At 38.1% G+C, this 26,483-nt stretch overlaps 1 protein-coding gene across 3 annotated transcripts in view; it reads right to left on the bottom strand.

The window, feature by feature from the left end:
• The window catches only part of KCNQ5 (potassium voltage-gated channel subfamily Q member 5), a 519,096-nt gene that overhangs the window by 102,148 nt on the left and 390,465 nt on the right, over positions 1–26,483 (bottom strand). For all 3 annotated transcript variants that reach the window (XM_058734458.1, XM_058734459.1, XM_058734460.1), the window contains exons 4-5: positions 7,722–7,897; positions 6,719–6,844 (exon numbers count right to left, since the gene is read on the bottom strand). In XM_058734458.1, coding sequence (XP_058590441.1) covers positions 6,719–6,844; positions 7,722–7,897 — 302 coding nt within the window. The remainder of the gene's footprint in view (positions 1–6,718; positions 6,845–7,721; positions 7,898–26,483) is intronic.

Genomic DNA, 26,483 nt, shown 5'->3' with positions numbered 1-26,483 from the left:
AGCAAAGGCAGACTGGGGGCTCCTTAGTGTGTTTAGTAACCCATAATTCTTCTTCAGGAATAATACTGCAACACAAATGTAAATCCTGGCCCAAGCTTTCTTTTTTTTTTTCTTTTTAATTTTTAAAATTTAAATTCAAGGTAGCTAACATACAGTGCAATATTGGTTTCAGGAGTAGAATTCAATGATTCATCACTTAAATACAACACCTGGTGCTCATCATAACAAGTGTCCTCCTTAATACCAATACCTGTCATGCATCTAGCCCATCCTCCACCCACCTCCCTCCATCAATCCTCAATTTGTTCTCTATCTCTAAGAGTCTCTTATGGTTTCCCTCTCTGTTTTCTTTCCCCCACCCCTTCCAATATGCTTATCTGTTTTGTTTCTTAAATTCCATATATGAGTGAAATCATATGGTGTTTGTCTTTCTCTGACTGACTTATTTCAATTAGCATAATATAGTCTAGCTCCATTCACATCATTGCAAATGACAAGATTTCATTTTTTATGGCCGAGTAATATTCCATTATATATATATATATATATATATATATATATATATGTACAATATGTATACACACACACACACACACACACACCCCACATCTTCTTTATCCATTCACCAGTCGAGGGACATTTGTGACCCAGGCTTTTTTTCTTTTTCTTTTCTTTTCTTTTTTTGTGAGATAGCAGATGCTATGGTCGGATTACAATTTGGAAACTGGTTAGGCTGCAGTTTTTTTTCTTTCAATAACAGAATTAATTCTAAACCAGTAGGTATACACCCATCCTTCTCTTCCAGTAATAAATCAATAAACATTTATTGGTTTAACTTTGAGGATACAATTATGAATACTAGTTTATAGCTAATGTATTCATGTAAACAAACTAAAAACATACTATTTGTAGATTTCCAAAGCACAGTATCATTTCCATGTAAGGTGGTCTTTTACACGAGGATGATTCACATTAGCAGAGATGAGAAAGGTTTTCCATCTACAAACACCGGAATCTCTTGTGGTGGTGGTGTCATATCATTTGGGTTCTGTTGTGGCAGGCAGCTCAGGGCAATAGCATTTCATGTTGTTCTTCCAGGCTCATAGTCAAATATGTAATACCAGTAGTGACTAACATTTGTCCAGTGTCTGATAAAGCACATCTACGTGTCCTAATCTCATTTTAATACACATAACAACTTTGTATTTGGGTAATATTATTTTCTCAATTTTATAGACAGAGTAAATGTTTGCTGAATACCACACTAAATCATAACAGTAGGGCTGGAAGCCAAGTTTCTTGACTGTAATTCTTCTGCTCTTTTCCAATAAGTATGTGCTCAACGTTTATGGAATAAATCTAAGCAAAAAATATTCAGAAACATGTGTGAGATGACTTCTTAGGAAGGAACAGACTTCTTAGGAAAGGCTTCCCCAAAGAGGCTTCTGACTAATATACTTCAAAGATCCATGCCATCATGGATGGCAAGGGCTTGTAGATGCTCATGGCAGCTAGGATGTTTTGGTGGGTAGCAGCTTGGGTATGTGTGTTTCAGTGTTTGCTTGGTACTTGACAATGTTCTTGAATAGTTGGGGGTTGGCGTGTTGATTATCTTGTGGCCAAGTGAAGCTCTGATACCATCAGACAGTGTATTGGTGGTGAGAAACAGCTGTTAACTTTTATTTAATGGATCAGCACTGAGTCAGAAAACAACAGCTTAAAAAAGTGGCAGAAAACATTTTGTACTGTTGAACCCAGTCTAAAGAGGGTTGATTCCTGGTATTATCAAAGAAAAGGGTATTTTTGTTCATTCCACAAATTTACACCATTTCTTATTAATTAAAAATTTTTTTAATGTTTACTTACGTTTGAGAGAGAGAGAGAGAGAGAGTGCGAATGGAAGGGGGCAGAGAGAGAGGGAGACACAGAATTGGAAGCAGGCTCCAGGCTCAGAGCTGTCAGCACAGAGCCCGACGAGGGGCTCAAACTCAGACTGTGAGATCATGACCTGGGCTGCGGTCAGACACTCAACCGACTGAGCCACCCGGGTGCCCCACACCATTTCTTATTCTTAGATTTTGCAGGGGGATGAAACTCATGGCATACATTTGGGCTGTACAACCTGCTGAGTGCACCATACATAGAGTCTTCTATATTATTTGCTTTCAGAAAGTCTGTAAGATTTTCAGCATAAATTCTAGGACTAATACTTCTACATGCCTGAAGTAATCATTTCAAGTACACGGTCCCAGGTGGGGGTTGTGCTCAGATGGTTACTCCAGAATAGATTTATACTACCTGCTGCTGTATGCTTCTTAAAAAAAAAAAAAAAAAAGGCTACCCCATAACACTGTCTTCATCACAGAAATATCAGTAAATAGAGAACAAACTGGCCTTTGAGAACAGGTCATATCAGGCAATATTACTTCAGGAAGACCTGATCTTATGTAATTTCAGAATAAATCTAACTGAAAAGGAGAAAAATAATAACAGGAAAGGAGATAATAATAGGAAATAACTCCAGGAAGACTTGTTCTTAAATTGTTTCAGAATAAATCTAAAGCAACCAAAAAGGAAGAAAATAATAATAGGAAATAATATTAAATGGAGCTACACTTAATCAGAAGATCCTCTTTTCCTGTAGCTGTCAGTGCCTCAACCACCAGAGTTAAGTCCCCTTGCACCCTTTTTTACTTCCTCTGTCACAGATGTCCCTTTAGTTGCTACTTCAAAACCTAGAATATCTTTTCACTGTAACCCCCAATTCCCAAACCCCTTCTGTGCTTAAGCTGTGGGTCTGACATGAAGTATATAGCTCTTTGTTCTTTTTGTTATAAAGGTGTTTCCATCTAACATCCACAACGAAATGTCCATAGCAACAGTAGCTACCGTCTTTGGGCACTGGCTGTGGTCTTAGTCTTACTCCACTTACTGAGCTAGGTGTTGATATTCAATAGTATGGAATGTTTTCAGGGATCAGAGTTCTTTGAATTGCTACTGGCTATGAGCAGCGCTGATCACACCATGAATTCCTCCAAAAGTTGGCCTTGGAGATGGCCCTCACCATTTTCTTAATGAAAGAAGTTTAATATTTAATATTCAGAATTCACTGGGATTTTGTATCCATAGACCACAAATTGCATTTTGATACTTGATGTCAATAATTTGGGCTTTTTTAATGAAGAGAATTTCCTTTTTTTTAATGTTTATTTATTTATTTTGAAAGAGGGAGAGAGAGAGAGGGAGAGCAAGCTCTGAAGGGGTAGAGAGAGAGGGAGAGAGCAAGCAGGCTCCACACCATCAGCACAGAGCCCTATGTGGGGCTCAAACTCATGAACTGTGAGATCATGACCTGAGCCGAAATCAAGAGTTGGTCGCTTAATTGACTGAACCACCCAGGAGCCCCAAGAATTTCCTTTTTTTAAACGAAAGCCTACCACTTAGAAATACTCCAATTCAGGATGCTTTTATTTCTCTATTTATTATGGATACTTTCATAGTTATCAAGGTGTCCATTATGTGCAAAATGGACAATTTCAACTAAAAAGTATCCAGCCATATATTTCATTAAGGTCTGATCAATATATCATAAAAGGTATACTGTTCTAAATTTATTTTATTTCACACTGGAGATCTAGTATATGTTCTTCTTATAAAGAATAGAAATAATACACACTCTTGTTTGCTTTCTTGTATATTTCTAGGATTCAGACAATTTCATCAATGACTCAGTTAATATCAACAAACTCACTGTGGACCAACACGGCCTTTTCCTAGAAGCCTGACATCGTAGAAGATTTTGACTTTTGCATTGAAGACTAGATTTATAGAGACATAATTAGGTCATTCAAAGAACCTGTTAAGTACAGGTTAAACTTCAGTCCAAATAGCACAACTGAAATGGGAATCAATGAAAATATGTTGCTTTCCCTCTGAAAGTCACAGATATGACCTTTGAAAACCTGCTACGTGGGTTATTCTGGCAAAAGAAATAAGCTGGTGACTAAGTGAGAAGTATATTAAGACTTTCCCACACACTGTTTAACACACAATACAGCAATTCTTATTAGTAATAAGGAGAAAAGGAAGGCTATTGGGAAGAAAGATAAAGAGCTGCCAGGCTGAACTCACCAACAACTGCATCTCAGTGGGACAGGTACACCTGAATGTCTCAATAATTTAAGTATGTTAGAATTATCAGAGAGAAACAAAAACTAAACTTAAAATTCAAATTGTTGCTTTGAAGCCTGGGATAATAAACTGTCGTCCCCTTGCTGGCTAGAAAAGCCTCCTATTTTCTCAGTTTACACAGTTTATCCCACAATGAGTCATAGATTTTCATTTGCTCTCTACATATAAAAGGTATTTTAAGAATGTCACATGACTGCTCTCTTTCAGGTTTTCTACTTTCCTCCTTTCAAAACGTCCATTATTGCTTGTGAAGTGGAAGGAAGGAGTTGGGAACCAAGTTATGAAACCACCAGATCGCTTTGTTATCAATGGCATAATCTTGTAGACATTTACTCTGATAATTTAATTAAAAAAATCCTAACCTTCAGGTGAATATATTTCTGATTCTTATTCATTTTACTGCTGCCGTGCAGCCAATAAACATACCGAGTTCTGCTTAATACAAGCCCTGACAAATTGTCCTTGTTCTTGACGAGGGTTCTAGTTCTCCCTGATGAGCTTTTGATGGGTAGCAGAACAATGCAACAATTGGTAACTTAAATCCATGCTTCACAAAACCAACAACCAACTTAAAAATATTAAAAACATTTTTTTAAACGTTTATTTATTTTTGAGAGAGAGAAAGACAGAGTGTGAATGAGAGAGAGAGGGAGACACAGAATCCGAAGCAGGCTCCAGGCTCTGAGGTGTCAGCACAGAGCCTGACGGAGGGCTCGAATACACGAAATGCAAGATCATGACCTGAGCTGAAGTTGGATGCTTAATCGACTGAGCCACCCAGGTGCCCCCCAACTTATAAATATTTTAATAACAGTTTAAGAAAATGGTATTTTAATTTTGGTGAGTGTCTAGCACTCAAGAAATATTATGATTTATTAGAGAACTTAACTTTGTTGGACCAAAGAGATGGGAAGCTATTTAGACAGTTAAAAATGCTGTACATTTTCACAAAACACACTTTTGGAATGTCTTAAGGAATAAAATAAAAAGACATATAGTTTATACACTGCCAAAAGCACGCCCCTAGCCTGTGACATTATTATTAGGGCACATGTTTCAATGACTTTTATAGATTCTTTACAATGCAGACAAGATTTTTACTTTAATGAAAAACTGTGCCTTGCTTAGAGCACACCCTTCCAGGTTATCAACTTCTGATTTTATGGGGCTGTGCATCTTTCATGGCTTTTGAGCTACTTTACAACTCTGTAAGTTGTAGATAACTAGTAGCAGTGGAAAGTAATTCTTGTCTGTAGACACATAAATAAATTCTGTCTAGTGGAGGTTTAATTGACTTCCCTCTCACATTGTGGAAGAAGCCAGATTCATTTCAATATTCCTGATCGTTACGTGGTAATGTTCTTGGATAGCTCTTTGAACTGGATGTAACATCTTACTGGCTCCCTCATTAATCATGACAAATTTAAAAAAGGAGTTAAAATCTTTAGCATGTGTCTGTATGAGAGTTATGATTTTTTTATTTGGGTGAAGTTTCCTGTAACAACCATTTATTTATTTTTTTAATATCTTTTTTCTTTTTAAAAATATTTTTTGAAGGTTATTTATTTATTTTGAAAGAGACAGAGACAGCGTGGGTGGGGGAGGCACAGAGAGAGAGGGAGACAGAGATCCCAAGCAGTCTCTGTGCTGCCTCTGTGGGGAGCCCCATGCAGTTGGCTCAAACTCACAAAACCGTGAGATAGTGACCTGAGCTGAAACCGAGGGACATTTAACCTAATGAGCCACCCAAGAGTGGCCTTTAGTAACAATTTAAATGAAAAGTAGGTTTTTGTATGGATAGGTTTTAAAAAAATTATTTTTAAATGTTTATTTTTGAGAATGGGAGAGAGAGACAGAGACCAGGGGGAGTGCAGAGAGAAGGAGACAGAATCCAAAGCAGGCTCCAGGCTCTGAGCTGTTAGCAGAGCACCCAACACCAGGCTCCAACTCACGGACCTCGAGATCATGACCTGAGCCAAAGTCAGATGCCCAACCAACTGAGCCACCCAGGTGCCTATTATGGACAGTTTTGATATTAGGTGTCTATAATCTCTGATCTCACAGATGGTTATCAGTTTTCTCTTTTTCACTTGTGCTATACTTTTCTTAACTTTCATTCAGCTATTATTCCTTTTTTTTTTTAACCTCAGAGAAACTTTCTGATGAGAGGTAAGCCAATGCAACAATTGGTAATTTAAATTTGTGCTCCACAAAGTTAAGACAAACAAACAAGCCTATTAAGATTTTAATCACTGTTTAAAAAAAAACCAATGTATTCTTATTTTGGCAACAATCTAGCACTCAAGAAATACTTCTGATGATTTATAAGAGAACTTCATTTTGTTGAGCTATAGAGATGGGAAAACTCTTCAGACAATTTTAGTGCTGTATATTTTCATGTAACTCTCTTTTGGAAGTTAATGTTTTTATTGAGACCTTTCATAAATGATTCCTAGGAATCATTACACTGTATTCAAAGGAAACATTTCACAACATCCAAAAAACAAAACTAGATTTTTATACTCACTGTGCCCCACCAGAGAGCATCTGCATATGTAGAAAACTCTTTATTGGCATCCTTTTCCACAAGATAGACAAGGAAAGATGAAAAAATAAGAACCAAAAATCCTATGTACCAAGCCGTGATTAATTCCTAGATATAAAAGGAATTGAAAGATCGTTAGAAGTAAAAAATCCGTGTAAAAGGGAAAAAAAAAATCTATGCATTCATTTTACTACTTTTTGGATATTTATGATAATATTTATTTGTTTATTTATAGGATTTACTCCTTCTTTAATGTTTATTTATTTTTGAGAGAGTGCAAGCTGGGGAGTGGCAGAAAGAGGGGAACAGAGGATCCGAAGCAGGCTCTGTGTGGACAGCAGACAGCCTGATGTGGGGCTCGAAATCACTCACCGCAAGATCATGACCTGAGCCAAAGTTGGATGCTCAACCGACTGAGCCACCCAGGTGCCCCGAATTTGCTTTTTTTATTCGGTGGATGTCCCAGTGAACAGGACTTCCTCAGGTTTCTTTTTTAAATGGCTGTACAGTATTCTAAATGTATGGGTTTACTATAATTTATTTGAAGCGTAAGGACTTGGAAAGCATTGCTTTTTATTTGAGTATAGTTGACACACAATCTTACATTAGTTTCAGGTGTGCAGCATCGTAATTCTACATCTCTGTATGTTATGCTGGGCTCACCACAAGTGTGGCTGACATCTGTCACCACACATACTGCTACAGTATCACTGTCTATAGTCCCTGTGCCGTCCCTTTTATCCCCGTGACTTAGTCATTCCCTAACTGCAAGCCTGGACCCCCCTCTCCCTTTTACCCACTTTGCCTCTCCTCCCAATCTCCTTCCCTCTGGCAACCATCTGACGACTTTTGAACAACCCATTATACATTGTGCTGTAGCCAATTTCTGAAATGACTCAGTTTGCTTGATGGGTTCTACTCTCCCACAGCAATCAACGAAAACGTTTCAAAAGTCTTGTTCTGCAATTCAGAAAGCAGATCTTACCTTGCTGTGAGCATAAACCACCGAACCTAGCAATTTCCAAGTGCCTCCCCTTCGGTCCATGCGCACCATACGGAGGATCTGTAGGAAACGGAGACTTCTGAGTGCGGACGTCGCGAAAATATTACCCTGAGTTTTTGCAGAAACAACTGCTATCGAAGCGATAAGAACAATGGTATCTGAAAGAAACAGGTTGAAACAATCGTAAGTAGCAGGACTAGGAATTTTGATTTCTCAAAATAATGTTTCAGAAAGTTTCACTTTGACCTATTTGAGGCACAAAGAAACAGATCCAACCCCAACCTGGAATGGTGCTACTTGGGCTCTGTGATAACTGAAGAGTGAAAAGGGAAGGAAGAAAACCTACTTAACTGCCTTAGTTCTGACCCCTTGGCCGTTCTATGCTTTATGTACGCAATTCTGAACCGTTTGCTATGTAACCTTTGATGAATTGGATGGTCAGTGGCCTTCAGGAAGTTCAGTGTACCAGGGAGCAGTGAGGCTGTGCGGCTCTGGTTTCTCAGCGTTCCCGTCTGGCAGAAAGGAGCTTCTGCCTCAGTCCCGCCACGGTGGCTTCCAGGGTGATGCCACAGAGGCACCACAGCCTGCACGGCTCTGAACGCGCTGCTTGGTATAATCCTATTTCTGGTTTTCTTGCCAAAGAAACTCGTAGCTCCTTTCTCCAAAAAGTTCCCTTATGCTAGGGAGTCTGCCTCGTCATGCACCATTTAACAAAGGTCTTAACTGAGGTGCATCCTCTAGGCTCTCTGCACAGAGTACTCTTTACGCCTGGTCAGTTACATGGAAGTTTGGTATACAAATGAAACAATACTACATTTGTTACAACAGAGTATGTAATTATATACACTGTACATTGCATGGGAATGGATATTTGATGTTTGACATTGACATTTGGCTTAAAATACATCTGCCCTTTTGTAAGCTAAAAAAAGAGAAAAAAGAGCAGCTAATGAAAGCATAAAAAAAAAAAAAAAAAAAGAGGACTTAATTGCTCCGAGGGCAAATATCTGAGGGATGGCAAGTACGTTCTGAAGAGGGAGAAGTCAAGTGGGGATGAATGGCCTCCTATGGCAATTTTAAAATAAGTTAACTTGACCTTAACGTTCTCAAATAAATTTTCTTTCCCACTCCAAGTGGGCTGTGCATGACTGGGTGTCCAGACTCCAGAGAGAGGTTCCACTTCAAGGGCATTGGATTTATAATGTTTCTGTGACCCTCAGCATTAACTGCTGTATGAATCTGTATTCATCATCCAGCTGAGTCCTTCTCCCTGTACTGAGCAAACTCTGGTTTCCTGGTGTGGACTGAGCACATCTTTTGAATGACTCTTCTGGTCCCCTTTTTGGGTCAGGATTTGGAGTGGCTGGCGGTACAAGGGTCAGCTAAAGGGTTTTTTCCAATCAGATCTAAACACTATAGGACTTTGTGAGTAGGTACACAGGAAGCCACAGCACCTCCTTGAGTTACAGCTCTGTGCTGCTGTTGGAAATGAGAAGGAACTAAATGTGTTGACAGAGACACCAAAGACATATTTTAAGAGAGGAAGAAGACAGTTGTAAAGGTATATATACAATGTGATCTTATTTTAATAAAAAAAATATGACTAGAAAAGCCATGTGAGAATATACACAGGTTATTACCATTAATTCTCCTTCGGGGTAGAGAGTGGGGTGAATATGTGGGTAAAGGGACTTTTTACTTTGAGTTATTAATTTCTGTAATATTGAATTTTATAACATTTTTTAAAATGACTTTTGAAATCAGAAAAAAACTTTATTTTTAAAATGTTTGTTTATTTATTTTGAGAGAGAGAGAGAGAGAGAGAGATAGGGGAGGGACAGAGGGAGAGGGGGAGAGAGAATCCCAAGCAGGCTCCACACTGTCAGTGCAGAGCCTAACTCAGGGCTTGAACCCATGAACCGCAAGATCATGACCTGAGCTTAAATCAAGAGTCCGATGCTTAACCAACTGAGCCACCAGGTGCCCCAGAAAAAAACTTTAGAGAAGAGTTAAGTGTAAAAACATCTCTTGGTCTGTATCATTTGGAGGGATTTCCTCCTGAGATAAGTGATTTACAGACAAAGACATTTCTTATATGGTCCTGTTAGATATATATTTGCTTTTACTTCTCATTGTAAACCTGCTTCCTACCAAGTGTACAAAGGAAAGGAAAAAGAACAATACCCCATTTACCATGTTAAAATATTCAAGATAGTAGAAATAAGTAAATGACTGAGAGGGGTGCAGAAAATACAGCATGTAAAACTTACTGTGTGTCTGGCCCTTTCTTTCGTTCTGTGTTTTTTTTTTTAATTAAAAAATTTTTTTTAATGTTTACTTATTTTTGAGACAGAGAGAGACAGAGCGTGAGCAGAGGAGGGGCAGAGAGAGGGAGACACAGAATCTGAAACAGGCTCCAGGCTTCAGGCTCTGAGCTGTCAGCACAGAACCTGATGCGAGGCTTGAACCCATGAACCACTAATTCATGACCTGAGCCAAAGTCGGAAGCTCAACCGACTGATCCACCCAGGTGCCCATAGTTCTAAGTGTTTTTTAATGAATGTTCATTATTTGATCCTTATAACAACTCTGTTTGTTGGTTAGGTCATCTACAGATCCCATTGTACAGATGAGAAAAGTGAGGCACAAAAAGCACATACTGTATTAGTTTAAAAGAATCAGCCATCAAGCTGTTAGACTACAGCACAAAAAGTATGAAGCTATGAAGTTATGCTAGCTCATTAGAGAAAACCTAGACAAAGTAAAAGCAACAGTACCGGTTTGAGACAATTTAAAAAATTATGCACATGGTGAATCATAATCTAAGTGTTTGAAGTCACAAAATATGCAAAGGTAACTACAGATATGATTTAACACCCTCATTGTAATTCAGTTCAGATGAGAAAGTCAGAGTTCAGTAAAATGAAATCATAGATGAGCGACCAAATGGCAAATGATGAATGCAGTCATAACAATGTTTCTGGTTGGATTACAGTCCTCCACTGAATTTTGCTGTCAGTACCACCTAGAAATATTTCCCAGGCCCATATTTTAGAAGTTATGACTACTCCTTATTTTTATTTTTATGTATGTATTTATTATTTCTGTAGTCCATTACTTTATAGGTTGGAGGTTCCACAAGTTTGGATACTTGTGTCCCAAGTACATAGTGTAGTTCCTGAAACATAGTAAGCACTCAATAAATATTTACAGAATGAACTCTGGTTAATAAATACTTAAAAATAGCTTGATTTTTGTTCTCTTACCGTATCACTGCCTTAATAACTAGAATCATCATCTAAAACACTCTTTTTTAAAAAAAATTAAATGTTTATTTATTTTTGAGAGATAGACAAAGCACAAGCAGGGGAGGGGCAGAGAGAGAGGGAGACAGAATCTGAAGCAGGCTCCAGCCTCTGAGCTGTCAACACAGAGCCTGACACGGGGCTCGAACTCACAAACTGTGAGATCCTGACCTGAGCCAAAGTTGGATGCTTAACTGACTGAGCCACCCAGGTGCCCCTAAAATACTCTTAAATTAATGAAGGGATCATTTCAGTATTCTATCTTGAAGTCTACTGCAACATATTGATTCATAGCTATCATCTATTAAAGTTTATAACTCTCACTAAGATTTCCTTTTTTTTTTTTTTAAAGTTTACTTATTTTGAGAAAGAAAGCACGTGCACATGCACGAGTGGGGAAGGGCAGAGAGAGAGAGAATCCAAGCAGGCCTCATGCTGTCAGTGTGAGCCAGACATGGGGCTCAAATCCACGAACCGTGAGATCATGACCTGAGCTGAAACCAAGAGTCAGACACTCAACCGAGTGAGTCACCCGGGAGTCCCAACATGTCCTTTTTATAAAATTAGGTGCAGGCAGTTTTTTTTTTTAAGTTATGTTTTTTTTTTTTTATTAAATAAATTTTTTTTTATTTGGGAGAGAAAGCATGAGCTGGGGAGAGGGGCAGAGGGAGAGAGAGAGAATCTTAAGCAGTCTCCTTAAGCAGAGAGGTAGGGGCAGTTTTTAAAGACAGTGACATAGGAGGCTCCCGAACTCCCTTCCTCCCATAGGCACACTGAATAAACAGTTGCACGTGGAGTAATTCCCTCTGAAGGAAATCCAGAAACTAGCTGAGGGAGTCCCACACATTTGGCAAATAAGAAAATACCCACATGGGTAGGAAAGGCTGATGAGACATAATCTTGCCATAAACGTCACTCCTGGTACAGTGCCAAACGGGAGCTAACTTGCAACTCCCAGCTTCTCCCTGAGAGGCTAGGGGTTTGGAACCCACATTTAGCCTCCTAACTTTTAAGACTCCCACTTCAGGGACAGTTCTCCCAAACACCTTGCTCTGAAAGCCAGTGGGGATCGCATCCATAGGATTCACAAAACTATAGCACAAAGAAGCAATTATTAATGGGTGTGAGCACTGCTTTGGCTCTCACCCTAGGGCTCAGTACAGAAGGCACAGGCAGAAATGTCCATCTCTCAGGCTTTCTCTAAAAGGATTCTATTTGTATACTTAAAAAAGTTTTTATTTAAATTCCAGTTTGTTAACATACAGTGTAATATTAATTTCAGGTGTATAAGATAGTGATTCAGCACTTCCATACATCACCCAGTGTTCATCACAAGTGCACTCTTTATTCTCTATCACCTATTTTACCCATTCCCCTGCCCACCTCCCTTCAGTAACCATCAGTTTGCTCTCTATAGTTAGAGCCTGTGTCTTGGTTCTCCTCCCTTGGTTTTTCCTCTATGATTGTTTGCTTTGTTTCTTACATTTCACATATGAGTGAAATCATGTGGCATTTGTTTTTCTCTAATGGACTTACATTGCTTAGCATAATATGCTCTAGCTCCATCCATGTTGTTGCAAATAGCAAGATTTCATTCTTTTTATGGCTGAGTAATAGTCCATTCTCTCTCTCTCTCATATATATATATATATATATATATATATATATATATATATATATGGTATATGTATATACCACATTTATTTATCCATTCATCTGTCAATGGACATTTGGGCTGTTTCCATAATTTGGCTATTGTAGATAGTGCTGCTATAAATATAGGGATGCATGTATCCCTCTGAATTAGTGTTCTTGTGTTCTTTGGGTAAATACCCAGTAGTATGATCGTAGGATCAAAAGGTAGTTTTATTTTTAACTTTTTGAGGAATCTCCATACTGTTTTCCAGAGTGGCTGCACCAGTTTGCATTCTCACCAACAGTGCAAGAGGTTTCCCTTTCTCCACATCCTCATCAACATCCGTTATTTCTTGTGTTGTTGATTTTAGCCTTTCTGACAGGTATGAGGTGATATCTCATTGCAGTTTTGATTTGTATTTCCCTGATGATATGGTGTTGGGAAAACTGGTCAGCAAAATGCAAAAGAATGAAACTAGACCACTTTCTTACACCATAACAAAAGTAAACTCAAAATGGATAAAGACCTAAATGTGAGACCTAAAACCATAAAAGTCCTAGAGGACAACACAGGCAGTAACCTCTTTAACCTTGGCCATAGCAACTTCTTTCTTTCTCCTGAGGCAGGGAAACAAAAACAAAGATAAACTATTGGGACCTCATCAAAACAAAAAGCTTTTGCACAGTGAAGGAAACAATCAACAAAACTAAAAGGCAATCTACGGAATGGAAGAAGATATTTGCAAATGACATATCTGATAAAGGGTTGGTATCCAAAAAGAACTATAAAACTATAAAAAAGAACTATAAAACTAAACACTCCAAAAAGCAAATAATCCAATTACAAAGGGGGCAGAAGACATGACTAGATATTTTTCAAAGAAGACATACAGATGGCCAACAGACACATGAAAAGATGCTCTATTTGCCTACTTTAAAAACTGCTGCCTAAGGGTCAGGTTTCAAATTTAGCACATCATGATCATGATCACACATTTGATCAAGTAACAGTTATTCTAAGGATGCAAGGATGGCTCAGCATCTGCAAATCAATCAGTGTGATATACCACATTAACAAAATGAAGGATGAAAGTCATATGATCACCTCAATAGGCGGAGAAAAAGCCTTTGACAAAATTCAACATACTTTCATGATAAAAGTTCTCAACAAAGTGGCTATAGAGGCCATATATGACAACCCCACAGTTAACACCGTAGTCAATGATTAAAAGCTTTTTCTCTAAGGTAAGGAACAAGGTAAGAATGCCCACTCTTGCCACTTTTATTTAGCATAGTATTAAAAGTCCCAGCCAAACAATTAGGCAGGAAAAAGAAACAAAAGGCATTCAAATTTGAAAGGAAGAAGTAAAACTGTCACTATTTGCAGTTGACATGATATTATATATATATATATATATATATATATATATATATATATATATAAAACTCTAAAGATTCCACCAAAACATTATTAGAATAATAAATGAATTAAGTAAAGTTGTAGCACACAAAATATACAAAAATCAGTTGTGTTTCCATACACTAACAGTGATGTCTGAGAAGGAGAAATAAAAAATATCCTCTTTACAATAGTATTAAAAAGAATAAAATACTTACAAACAAATTTTTTAAAGTTTATTTATTTATTCTGAGAGAGACAGAAACAGCATGAGTGGGGGAGGGGCAGAGAGAGAGAGGGGGAGAGAGAGAATCCCAAGCAGGCTCTGCACTGCTAGAGCAGAGCCTGATGCGGGGCTCAAACCCATGAGATTATGATCTGAGCCAAAACCAAGAGTTGGATGCCTAACCAACTGAGCCACCCAGGCACCCCAATATTTAGGAACAATATTTAGGAAATTTAACCAGGGAAGTGAAAGATCTGTTTGGTGAAAACCATAAGACACTGATGAAAGAAATGGATAAAAACACAAGTAAATGAAAAGATATTCCATGTCCATGGATTGGAAGAATTAATATTATTAAAATGTCCCTACTACCTAAAGCAATCTACAGGTTCAATGCATTCCTTATCAAAATTCCAATGGTATTTTCCACAGTAATAGAACAAACAATTCTAAAATTCATATAGAAAGGCAAAAGACACTGAATAGCCAAAGCAAACCTGGCTATTCAAAGGAAAAAAGAAGAGGCTGGAAGCATCATGCTCCCTGATTTCAAACTATATTACAAAGTTATAATAATTAAGACAGAATGGTATTGGCAAAAAAATAGACACATAGAACAATGGAACAGAATAGACAGCTCAGAAATAAACCCATGCATACATGATCAATAATTAATGACAAGGAGCCAGAAATACACAGTGGGGAATGTATAATCTTGTCAATAAATGGTATTGGGAAAACTGGACAGCCACATACAAAAGAATGAAGCTGGACCACTATCTTTTCTTTTTAATAAAAATTTTTTTTAAATGTTTATTTATATTTGAGAGAGACAGACAGAGCCCAAGTGGCAGAAGGGCAGAGAGAGAGGGAGACAGAATCTGAAGCAGGCTCCAGGCTCTGAGCTGTCAGCACAGAGGCAGACATGGGGCTTGAACTCACAAGCTGTGAGATCATGACCTGAGCCAAAGTTGGATGCCCAACCGACTGAGCCACCCACGTGTCCCTGGACCATTATCTTATACCATATACAAAAATCAACTAAAAATGTATTAAAGATTTAAGTGTAATACCTGACACCGTACAAGTCCTAGAAGAAAACATAGAGAGTAAGCTCCTTGACACTGATCTTGACAATGATTTTTTGGATTTGACACCAAGAACATAGATAACAAAAGCAAAAATTAACAAGTGGGACCACATCAAACCAAAAAGCTTCTCTACAGAAAAGGAAACCAGTAACAAAATGAAAAGGCAATGTACCAGATGGGAGAAAATACTTGCAAATCACATATCTGATAAGGAGTTCATATTTAAAATATATAAATAACTCACACAACTCAATAGTAAAATAAAAAAAAATAATCCAATTAAAAAATGGGCAAGGAAATGAATAGACTTTATTCCAAACAACATAAAAATGGCCAACAGATACATGAAAAGGTGCTCAACATCACTAATCATGAGATAATGCAAACCAAAACCATAGTGAGATGTCGCCTCATCCCTGTTAGAATGATTATTATAAAAAAGATAGGAGATAACAAATATTGGTGAGAATGTAAAGGAAAGGGAACTATTGGGCACTGTTGGTGGGAATATAAACTGGTATATTCATTAAGGAAAACAGTATGGAGGTTATTAAAAAAATTAAAAATAGTGGAATAGAGAGTGGAATATTTTTCATCCATGAGAAAGAAGAGAATCCTAATGTTTGCAACAACATGGATAGACCTTAAGGGTATTATGCTAACTAGAATGATCCAGACAGAGGAAGATAAGTACTGTACATCAATTATGTATGGAATCTAAAAAAATTGAACTAATAGAAACAGAGACCAGAATTTTGATTATCAGGAGAGGAGGTGGGAGAAATGAGGAGATGCTGGTCAAAGATTATAAACTTCCAGTTATAAGATGAATAAGTTCTGGGGATCTAATGCACAGCATGGTGACTATAGTTAATGATACTGTATTATTACATACTTGAAAGTTGCTAAGAGAGAATGCCTTAAATGTTTTCACTGCAAAAAAGAAATGATAATTATGTGATGTGATGGAGGTGTTAGTGGACAATCAGTTTGCAATATATGTGTATCAAATCAATGGGTTGTACATCCTAAGCATACACATTGTTATATGTCAATTACATCTCAATAAGGCTGGAGAGAAAAATCAGAGAGAATAGCTTAAGTTGTGAAATTAGTTAATCATCTAAAGTGGTTTTTGAAATAGATGAGCCTTGTCTTAAGTGAAGATACCACATTTTAGTATAAGGTAGAAACTATAGACAACTGTCAAAGCTCATTGGCTTCATATTCATTTGTTTATCCATTCATGCATCAAGGAGTTAATTGAATTTCAAATATTTTGTTGGATACTTGCATTAGAAATGAATATTCATCCATCTATCTGGTCCTAAGTACTTATTACATACATCATTGTTGTCAATGGGGATGATTTTGCCTCCCAGGGGACATCTAGCAATGTCTGGAGACATATCTGATTGTCTTAATTGGGAAGGGTATTGCTACTGGCATCTAGTGGGATAGGCCAGGGTTCCTGCAGAATATCCTACAATGTCCAAATAGTCCTCAGAAAAAAAGAATTACCTAGTTCCAAATGCCAATAGTGCCGAGGTTGGGAAACCCTGATGTACATACTTTATTTAGTCCTCTTATGAGGTAGATAATATTATTACCAACTTCTTCTTATAAATGAAGAACTAAGACTTGCATTGGTCACCTAGCCAAGGCCCAATATCCTAAGTGGCTGAGCTGGCCCTTCCTTGACACCAAAATTTGTGCCCTTAAAATTATGGTACACCATTCCTTGGGTTAATAAAATGCTGGGTGACATGGGTGGGGTGGGGTGGGGAGAAGGGGTGCGGTGGGATGAGGAGAAGAGGGTGGGCTGGGAAAGCAGGTGGATACTAAAGCAAGAATAAATTGTTATCACATGAAACATTCAGGGGAGAGCAGAATGCAGAAATAAAATGATACTAAAAACAGATGGTACTTTTATAGATACATCAAGAGAAAATGGGGCTAGAGGAAGAAATAGAACTGCTAATAAACAAGGGGGAGATCCAAATTGCATGAAAACAAAAACATAATCCTGAGCTCTTAAAATCTACCTCTCCCAAGAGAAACAGATGCGAACAAGTTGGGACGTGGGGAAGGAATAGTTATTGATTGCAAGCAGCCCATTAGAAATGTGAAATATAGGCTCATAAGGTGCTAGGAAGTAGGTTCACATACTTTCTGAATCATTTAGAATGATTTATGGATGAATCCTTGAGATTTGAGGAGACTGCAAAGATTTGAGCGAAGTAAATACTGTAATGATATTTAAGACACATAGGGACTATAAAAGAGCATATTATTAAATTCCACTGGAACTCTGCTCTAATGTTTTTTTCATCAGCAAAATCAATATAAATTGATCACCCTGGACTTTGTGTAAAAGGGATTAGTCACTGAAATACTGAAAATCCCTCATTATAAGGTGGATTCATATCTAAGGCTACCTTAACAAGGACCCAAAGATTGGGTTAAAGCAAGATCAACTGCATGGATGGATCTAGAGACTATAGGGCTAAGCGAAATAATTCAGTTACAGAAAAATAAAGACCATCATTTCACTCATATATAGAATTTAAGACACAAACCAAAGACCAAAGTGGGAAAAAGAGAGAAAGAGACAAACTAAGCAACAGATTCTTAACTATAGAGAACAAACTGATGGTTACCAGACGGGAGGGTGGGGGGATGGGTGAGATTGGCAACAGGGATTAATTAAGGAGCACACCTGCTGTGATGAGCACCTGGTGATGTATGGAAATGCTGAATCACTATAATGTATACTTGAAACTAATACTGTACTAACTGGAATTATAACAAAAGTTAAAAAAAAAAAAGCAAGATCAACTGTACACCTGAACTTGACGGGATATATTTTGTTGCTACAATTATATGACATAATGCATCTATTAGAAAGTATATTTACTACACCTGCCTTAATTTAAAATCATTATTGGAACAATGAAAACTTATGGATTGAGCAAAACATGGCTGAACACTTTTAAATTAGTAATTGTAAGGACATATAGATTCTGTAGAGGTAAATTACAAAGGGGGTACATCTTGACTCCTAAAAACTGTCTGGAGACTTTAGGCTTTTAAAATTTTTGCAAAGTATGTAATAGTCTCAGAAAGTTTCCCCTGATGTCGAACATAAATTTCCTTCTTGCACTTTAAACTCATTTCATCTGTTATCTCTGGGAAAAACAGAAGTGCAACAAATACAATATTCTTCTCCCACCATCTTTTTTGTTCTAAATCCTTGAGCTCTTGTTAGTGGCCTCACTATAAGCTAACTTTGGATGATTTAAGTAAAATCTTTCTCTATGTTTTCAAATTATAAAAATAGTAGCTGCTATAAAATATCAAAACACTAGACATATGTAGTATAAGATAGGAAAGAAATTTAATTAGCCAATTATTATTAGTGAAGTAAAGGTTACTTTAATTTTTGCTCTAAAAATGATACTGAAATATACAGTTCCTTACACATACTTTTGTAGGTTAAGGATAAATTCCTAGAGATTGTATTGTTGGGTTGAATGTTGGCACATTTTGACGTTTGATATCAAAATACCCTCCAAAGGATGGTACCAATTGTTAGTAACAATGTATGAAGGTAAATATTTTTCTGTCTATTTGCTAATACAAACTAATGGTAATAAAAATAATAATAGCATAGGGTGCCTGGGTGGTTCAGTTGGTTAAATGTCTGACTCCTGGTTTCGGCTCAGGTCATGATCTCTCTCTGGCCCCCACTCGAGTATACTTGCTTGCTCTTTCTCTGTGTCACTCAAAATAAATAAAAAAACTTAAAAAATGTAAAATAACAATAGTAACAGTAACAACTAACAGTAACAGTTTACTGTCTGATAGACCTTGTTCTAAGCATTTTTAGGTATTACATGGAATATTATAAATTTGTAATCTTTGCCAACATGATAGGCAAAAACATCACTTTTTTTCGTTACTGATTCTGGATTTCAGATTATTTAGAAGTTAAAGAAGTCAGGTCATCTAGAAAGACTTTGCCCAAGATTATAAAAATATTTTCCTAGATTTTATTTTGTTGTATTTAGATGCTCACTTAGTTAACATACTGACTTTTACTATTCAGGATGGTTCTCACAGCAAAGTTTTGGACATTGTAGGATGCCTGAGTGGCTCAGTAGGTTAAGCATCCGGCTTTGGCTCAGGTCATGATCTCACGGTTTGTGGGTTTGAGCCCTGCCTCGGGCTCTGTGCTGACAGCCCAGAGCCTGGAGACTGCTTTGGATTTTGTGTCTCCCTCTCTCTCTGCACCCCCCGTCCCACTCGTGCTCTGTCTCTCTCTCTCTCTCTCAGAAATAAACATTAAAAAAAATGTAAAAATTAGATACAATCCAAATTGCTAATAAAAATTGATTCATAAAAAATGATGCAGTCTAGATATTCCAGAGCAAGCACTATGGAGCTCATCTTGCCTGAGTTTCAGGCCTGGCTCGCCTCTTATCAGCTGGGTTACCCCGATGAAGTTACTGAACTCTGCCCCCACTTCTTTATCTGCAAAATGAGAATCACAAAATTACCTATTTCATAGAGTTGTTGTAAGAAGCAAATAAGTTAATGCATTTGAAAGATCTTAGTACAACGCTAATGCACAACAGAGTTTATCTAATTTATTATTAGTAGTAGTAGTATTACCATGGATAACTATGTAACCACAAGACATCATGTTTTAATGCTTATTTATTTATTTTGAGACACAGCAAGAGCATGAGCAAGGGAGGGGCAGAGAGAAAGGGAGACGGAGAATCCCAACAGGCTCCATGCTGTCAGTGCAGAGCCTGACGTCGGGCTGGAACTCACCAACTGTGAGATCCTGACCTGAGCTGAAATCAAGAATTGCACACTTAACCAACTGAGTCACCGAGGCACCTCAAGACATCATGTTTTAGAGGAATGTTGGTAAAATAAGAAAATTTCTCCTCCAATATATCATTATGTAAAAAACTAATTACATAGCAGAATACGCAGATGATTCCAATTTTGCCTTCAAAGGATTATGTGCTCTTATAGTATATATAAAAATAAATACTGTAAGTACCTATACTTGCATGCTAGCAGGGATTATTTTTGGGTGGTAGAATTATGTGTCAACTTTAGTTTCTTTATACATACCTCTTTTCTTCCAAATAATCTATAATAAGCATGCATTGCTTTTGTAACGAGGAAAAGGAGAATTATTACTTATTTAAAATAAGAAGCTCTGGTGGGGCACCTGGGTGGCTCAGTTGGTTAAGTGTATGACTTCAGCTCAGGTCATAATCTCACAGTTTGTGAGAGCCCTGTGTCGGCTCTGTATTGACAGCTCAGAGCCTGGAGCCTGCTTGAGATTCTGTGTCTCCTTCTCTCGCTCTGCCCCTCCCCGACTCGTGCTTTGTCTCTGTCTCTATCTCTGTCTCTCTCTCTCTCAAAAATAAATAAACATTTGGGCGCCTGGGTGGCTCAGTGGGTTAAACGTCTTACTTCAGCTTAGGTCATGATCTCACAGCTTGTGAGTTCGAGCCCCTCGTCAGACTCTGTGCTGACAGCTCCGAGCCTGGAGTCTGCTTCAGATTCTGTGCCTCCCTCTCTCTCTGCCCCAACCCACTCGCATTCTGTCTCTGTCTCTCTCAAAAAATAAATGTTAAAAAAAGTTTAAAAACATAAATGAACATTAAAAATGTTTATGGGGCTATGTGCCTTGGATAGTACACAAACTCTATTTCAATCCTTCTCCATAATGGCCCTCCAAGGAGGCACAGAGGTTAGAAGTGTGGACTTTGTGTGAGAGATCCCAGGTATTCCTACTTCCTAGCTGTTTAACTTTAGACCTATTAATCTTGTTGAATCTTGGAGTCCTCACTTGTAAATAAGGACTAGAACCACTCTCCTCACAGGGCCGTTATGGGGATTAAATGAGATCATATACATAAAATTCTTAGTCTGCCTTAATGTGCCTGACTACATGTTACTGTAAGAAACTTATTTTATATACACATACACACTTTTATAGATCGTAATCGATACTAAGAAGGTTCAAGAATCTTATCCAAGATCATTTAGCTAGTAAATGGAGCCAAGAATCAAATTCATATCTGTCTTATTATAAACTGCTTACATTTTATTCCATGCTTCTCTTTTGATAATTTTTCTCTAGTAAGAAACCAGTAAACAGAGATGTAGGCAGTCAACCAAGGCTTAAATGTGAGACTCCAAGAAGTGTTATTAAGAATAGGGAATATAGGGGCGCCTGGGTGGCGCAGTCGGTTAAGCGTCCGACTTCAGCCAGGTCACGATCTCGCGGTCCGTGAGTTCGAGCCCCGCGTCAGGCTCTGGGCCGATGGCTCGGAGCCTGGAGCCTGTTTCCGATTCTGTGTCTCCCTCTCTCTCTGAGCCTCCCCCGTTCATGCTCTGTCTCTCTCTGTCCCAAAAATAAATAAAAAACGTTGAAAAAAAAAATTAAAAAAAAAAAAAAAAGAATAGGGAATATAACGACTTACAAACAGTTGGCATTCAGATACATCTAGCCCAAACTTATAATTAACAGATTTTTATATTTTAGCTTGTCCCAACCAGATAGCAGAATATAACAGAGTGGTCAGCCTGTCCTGTCTATGTGGGACAGTTTCTGCATGAATTTGTCATTTTTTAGTGTCCCGTGTATATCATGTGCCAGATGCTTTATTGCCAGTAGAGCAGCAAGACAAGAAGGAATTAAAAATTTGTAGTTCCATTATATTTGCCAGTGTACACAACATTCTAACCTCTCAAAAGGAACAGAGATATGAGGAACAAAGTGTGAACGCATAAAGAACACTGAACTATACCTGGTTTAATGATCAGTTCTGCCATTTACTAGCTTTGTCACCACTTATCTCTTGGGTCTGGTTTCCATATCTTCAAAATGAGATGCACTGAAGTGGAAAGTAGCAAGGATACTTTCTAAGTCCAAGTTTCTATAATCAAAGTGATAGTCTTAGCTGGGACATTAAATGGTTGGGTGACGATGCATCAGTAGGACTATTTTGGAAATGATTGTTTCTTAGATTAAATATTAAGGCAATTCACTCATTCAAGGACTATTTTATTTTATTTATTAAAAAATTTTTTTTACATTTTATTTATTTTTGATAGAGAGAGACAGAGCACAAGTGGGGAAGGGGCAGAAAGAGAGGGAGACACAGAATCTGAAGCAAGCTCCAGGCTCTGAGCTGTCAGCACAGAGCCCAATGCGGGACTCGAACCCAGGAACCATGAGATTATGACCTGAGCCAAAGTCAGATGCTCAACTGACTGAGCCACCCAGGCGCCCCTATTATTCTTTATTTCAAAAGTACATGGAAATTTAAGATTATATATCATATATCTGTTTCTCTTTTAAATTTTTTTTAATGTTTATTTATTTTTGAGAGAGAGAGACAGAGTGCGAGTGGGAGAGGGGCAGAGAGAGAGGGAGACACAGAATCCGAAGCAGGGTCCAGGCTCTGAGCTGTCAGGATAGAGCCTGAGGCGGGGCTCGAACTCACGAACCGCGAGATCATGACCTGAGCCGAAGTCGGACGCTCAACCGACTGAGCCACCCAGGTGCCCCCAACCTGGTTCTAGTTTATCCAACAAAGAATTTTTATTGCATGTCTGCTATGAGCCATGCTCTGGGGATAGAACAGTGAATAAAACAGAAAACTTTGCTGCCCTCAAGGTGCTTATGTTCTATTGGGGTAGGCTGACATTAAACCAATAAATAAGTACAGAATCCAATGCCAGGTAGTGACAAAGGCTCTTGAGAAATAATAAACAGGGAAAGGGGCAGAGTCACAGGGGAGGAGGGGGTGCTTTCTCGGCTGGGATGGTTAGAGAAGACTTCTCTGAGGAGATGACAGTTGAACCCAGATCTAGAGACGTGAAGGGCTGACCATGACAATATTTAGGAAGAAGTATTCCAGGCAGAAAATACAAACCTTGAGGCAGAAGCATGGTCCATGTGTCCAAGGGGAGGTAAGAAGGTCAACTTAATTTCAGTGGAGTGAGGGGGAGAGTGAGCCCTGGCCAGATCATGGTGACTTTGGTAAGGGCTTTAGATATCCCTAGGGGTGTGATGGGTTTGGGGCAGAAGAGTTCAGGATCAGGTTTGTATTTTACAAGACTACTTTGGTTGCTCTTGGGAAACATATCAAGATGGGGCTGGATGGCAAGAGTGGAAGTCAGAGGCCAGTTAATAAGCCACCTGATGGTCTGGACAAAGGGGAGGGCAGCTTTAGAGGAGCAAAGTTAAAGTGAGGAGGAGCTGAGAAGGAGTTGGATATGGGACAAGTTGTGAGGGCTGGGATGTCAAAACTTGCTGAGGTATTGATTGTGGGTTGTGACATAAAGAAGGGAAGCGGAGGGTGACTTCTGGGTTTCTGGCCTGAGCAACTGGATGAATGAAGTGCTATTTACTGAGATGGGGGAATACTGCAGTTGGGTGGGTGGGTAAGCAGAAAGGAGGGCCATTTGAGGGGTAGAATGAACCGTTCAGTTTTGGCCTTATTAATTTTGAGATGCCCTCTAGACATCTGGTAGACAATGGGTGAATCTGGAGTTGAGAGAGAAAGCAGGTCGGCAGAGTCAGGCAGTAGATGTGTGTGTGTGTGTGTGTGTGTGTGTGTGTGAGCGTGCATATGTGCATGCACATGTGTTTTATGCTACAGGACTAATCTCCAATAATAGTAATATACTGAAACTATTGCTTCAGAGTGCAATCACAAACATTTAATTTCAGATGTGGGGTACACATTGGGGGATATAAAGAAGCTGTGTTTCTGTATTTATAAAACATGAAAGAAGCATTTGTCCTCTGAGAATCACTGTAATGAGTAGGAGGCAAACACATCCTATTCAAGGCACACTGTAGTATCTTGAGTAAATTACCTAGGTGTAATCCCATCAGTCCTCAGTACATCAAAAGATGAAAAGTCATGTGTATTTCATATTCAGAACATGTTTTAGGGCAATGACATGATGGCTTTATATTATATTTCTTGATACAGAGAGTACAAGAAAGGCTTTTAGAAGCAGCAGTTTCCCACACTGACATCCTCAGATGTTTAAAACGTTCTCCTAGCACCTATTTTCATATATACCAAATGGTTCCGCAGTCAGTTTCAATTCAACAGAGCCCCATACCAGTATTTGACTACAGGTCTAAAAAAAGATTTGGATTCCCACCAGTGAATGATCAAAGTTGAAACTTTTACTGGAAATCCCCTAACATCCTATGATGAAATCCAATGCTTAGATATCTCGTTCAGAGTCATAGCCTGAATGTTTATATAGCAGTCAAACAATGCCATTACAGGTTTAAATTTACAGAGTAAAAACAAAACTCCTAACTTTCAATGCTTTCCACTTACCCTAAGCAGTTGAATGATACTGGCTTTTTGAAATCTTGGCAGCCAGTTACAGTTAGTATTGGGATATGTAATCTTTCCTTGAGAAACTTGATATCTATTTTCAGATGACATGCAGGTTATGATTAATCATCACCTACTACTAAAGTTTTTGAAAGGATATCTTCAGGAAGTTCTTTGAATACACTGTGCTATTTGGGTTTTGCAGATGGAGATGCCATTTCAGCTAAAATGTCACTAAGCAAAGGACACCTATGGATGGCAATTCATTCTAAGTATTGTCTGGGGAAATTGAGAATTACCTGGTACACCTGGCTCTCTTAATCTTTTTCAATACACAATCTCTTATTTTTAGAAATAAGAAATGGATAAAGTTTAGGCTTCTGGATAATCCTTAGGGATAAACACTGGGGTGTGAAAATGGACTTTTCCTTCTGTGAAGAATGAAAAGATAGTGGTTTAAAGGAGTGAATTTGAGTAAATACATGCCACAAATAGATACCTGGCACTCATTATACTTGGTGCCATGTACAGATCTATTCTATCCATCTATCTGTATTTTTAGGAGGTCAATAACCAAATAGATCTTGTTTAATTACACATATAAGTTCCATCTTTAATTATAAAATCCTGACCAAGTTTGCCCTCATTGGCGGTAGATAAAGGAAAGTTTTAGGAACTTTAAAATTTCACATTTGCTTTTGTGTGTTACTGCTTGCGAACCTTACATAGTATATTGCAGTTTTAAAGGAAAGAAATAGTGTCCCAGAGAGGCTTGTGTAAGATAATGCAATGTTACTTCCAGAGACAGGATTAGAATTCATGGCAACCGACTCTGCAAACTGTAGCTCAGACTGGGAAACATATTGCCTCATAACAAATCCTAACACTATGAGGAAAAATCCTACTTTGGACTCAGTTTCTTTTCATTATCAATTCTTTTCCTACCATCATGAGCTTTTTGAATAAGACACGCTCTGTTTAAAGGAGAACAAAAAACAAGGTTTATTGAAAACATGTGGTGATACAACCTAGGAATCCTTTATAAAGAGGATGGAGAAGGTCTGACAGAGTTCAATACCATTCGGAAGCCGGACATTTTCCCACAAACTAAGTATGGGGAAGTATCAAGAAAATGTAAGTAAAAAATAGTTTCAGATGTGCACATTTGAACACTATGATTGGTAAATACTCCAGAAAACCACAGAAACCTGATAAGAGATGGATTCTTAAGTCAGACGATGGCAAACGTCCTGAGGATTAGCATCAGTACTTTGATCTCCAAATTCCAAACACAGATTCGGAGTCTGTGGTTGGGGCTAAAATCAAATACTTAAAGCGTTTTTGCAAAAGGCAGGAGTAAAAATATTGAGAAAAAGGCAGCATGGGAATAGAAGAGCCTTCTGTAAAGGAGTCTACAATTTTATAAGTAGGCAAAATAAGCACTTTATTTAAAAATGTCATCATGTTCACGTGACCAAGTTAAAGTAGGGAACTGAAGCAATTAGACAAAAAAATGCAGGCAAAAATAATTCTTCTGAAAACTCCTGATAGCTGAGGCAAAGGTGCTATGTTCTATCTTTCATTGTTTAGATAATTGCCACACAATTTTTTCTTTATTTCTTCATATTGTTCTTTTTACACTGTGTATGTGGGTACAATGGGGCTTGAGGTTCTGCATGTGAAT

Source organism: Neofelis nebulosa, chromosome 6 (genome assembly GCF_028018385.1).
Source record: "Neofelis nebulosa isolate mNeoNeb1 chromosome 6, mNeoNeb1.pri, whole genome shotgun sequence".
NCBI classification, from domain to species: domain Eukaryota; kingdom Metazoa; phylum Chordata; class Mammalia; order Carnivora; family Felidae; genus Neofelis; species Neofelis nebulosa.
This window is presented reverse-complemented; position numbering and strand designations above follow the sequence as displayed.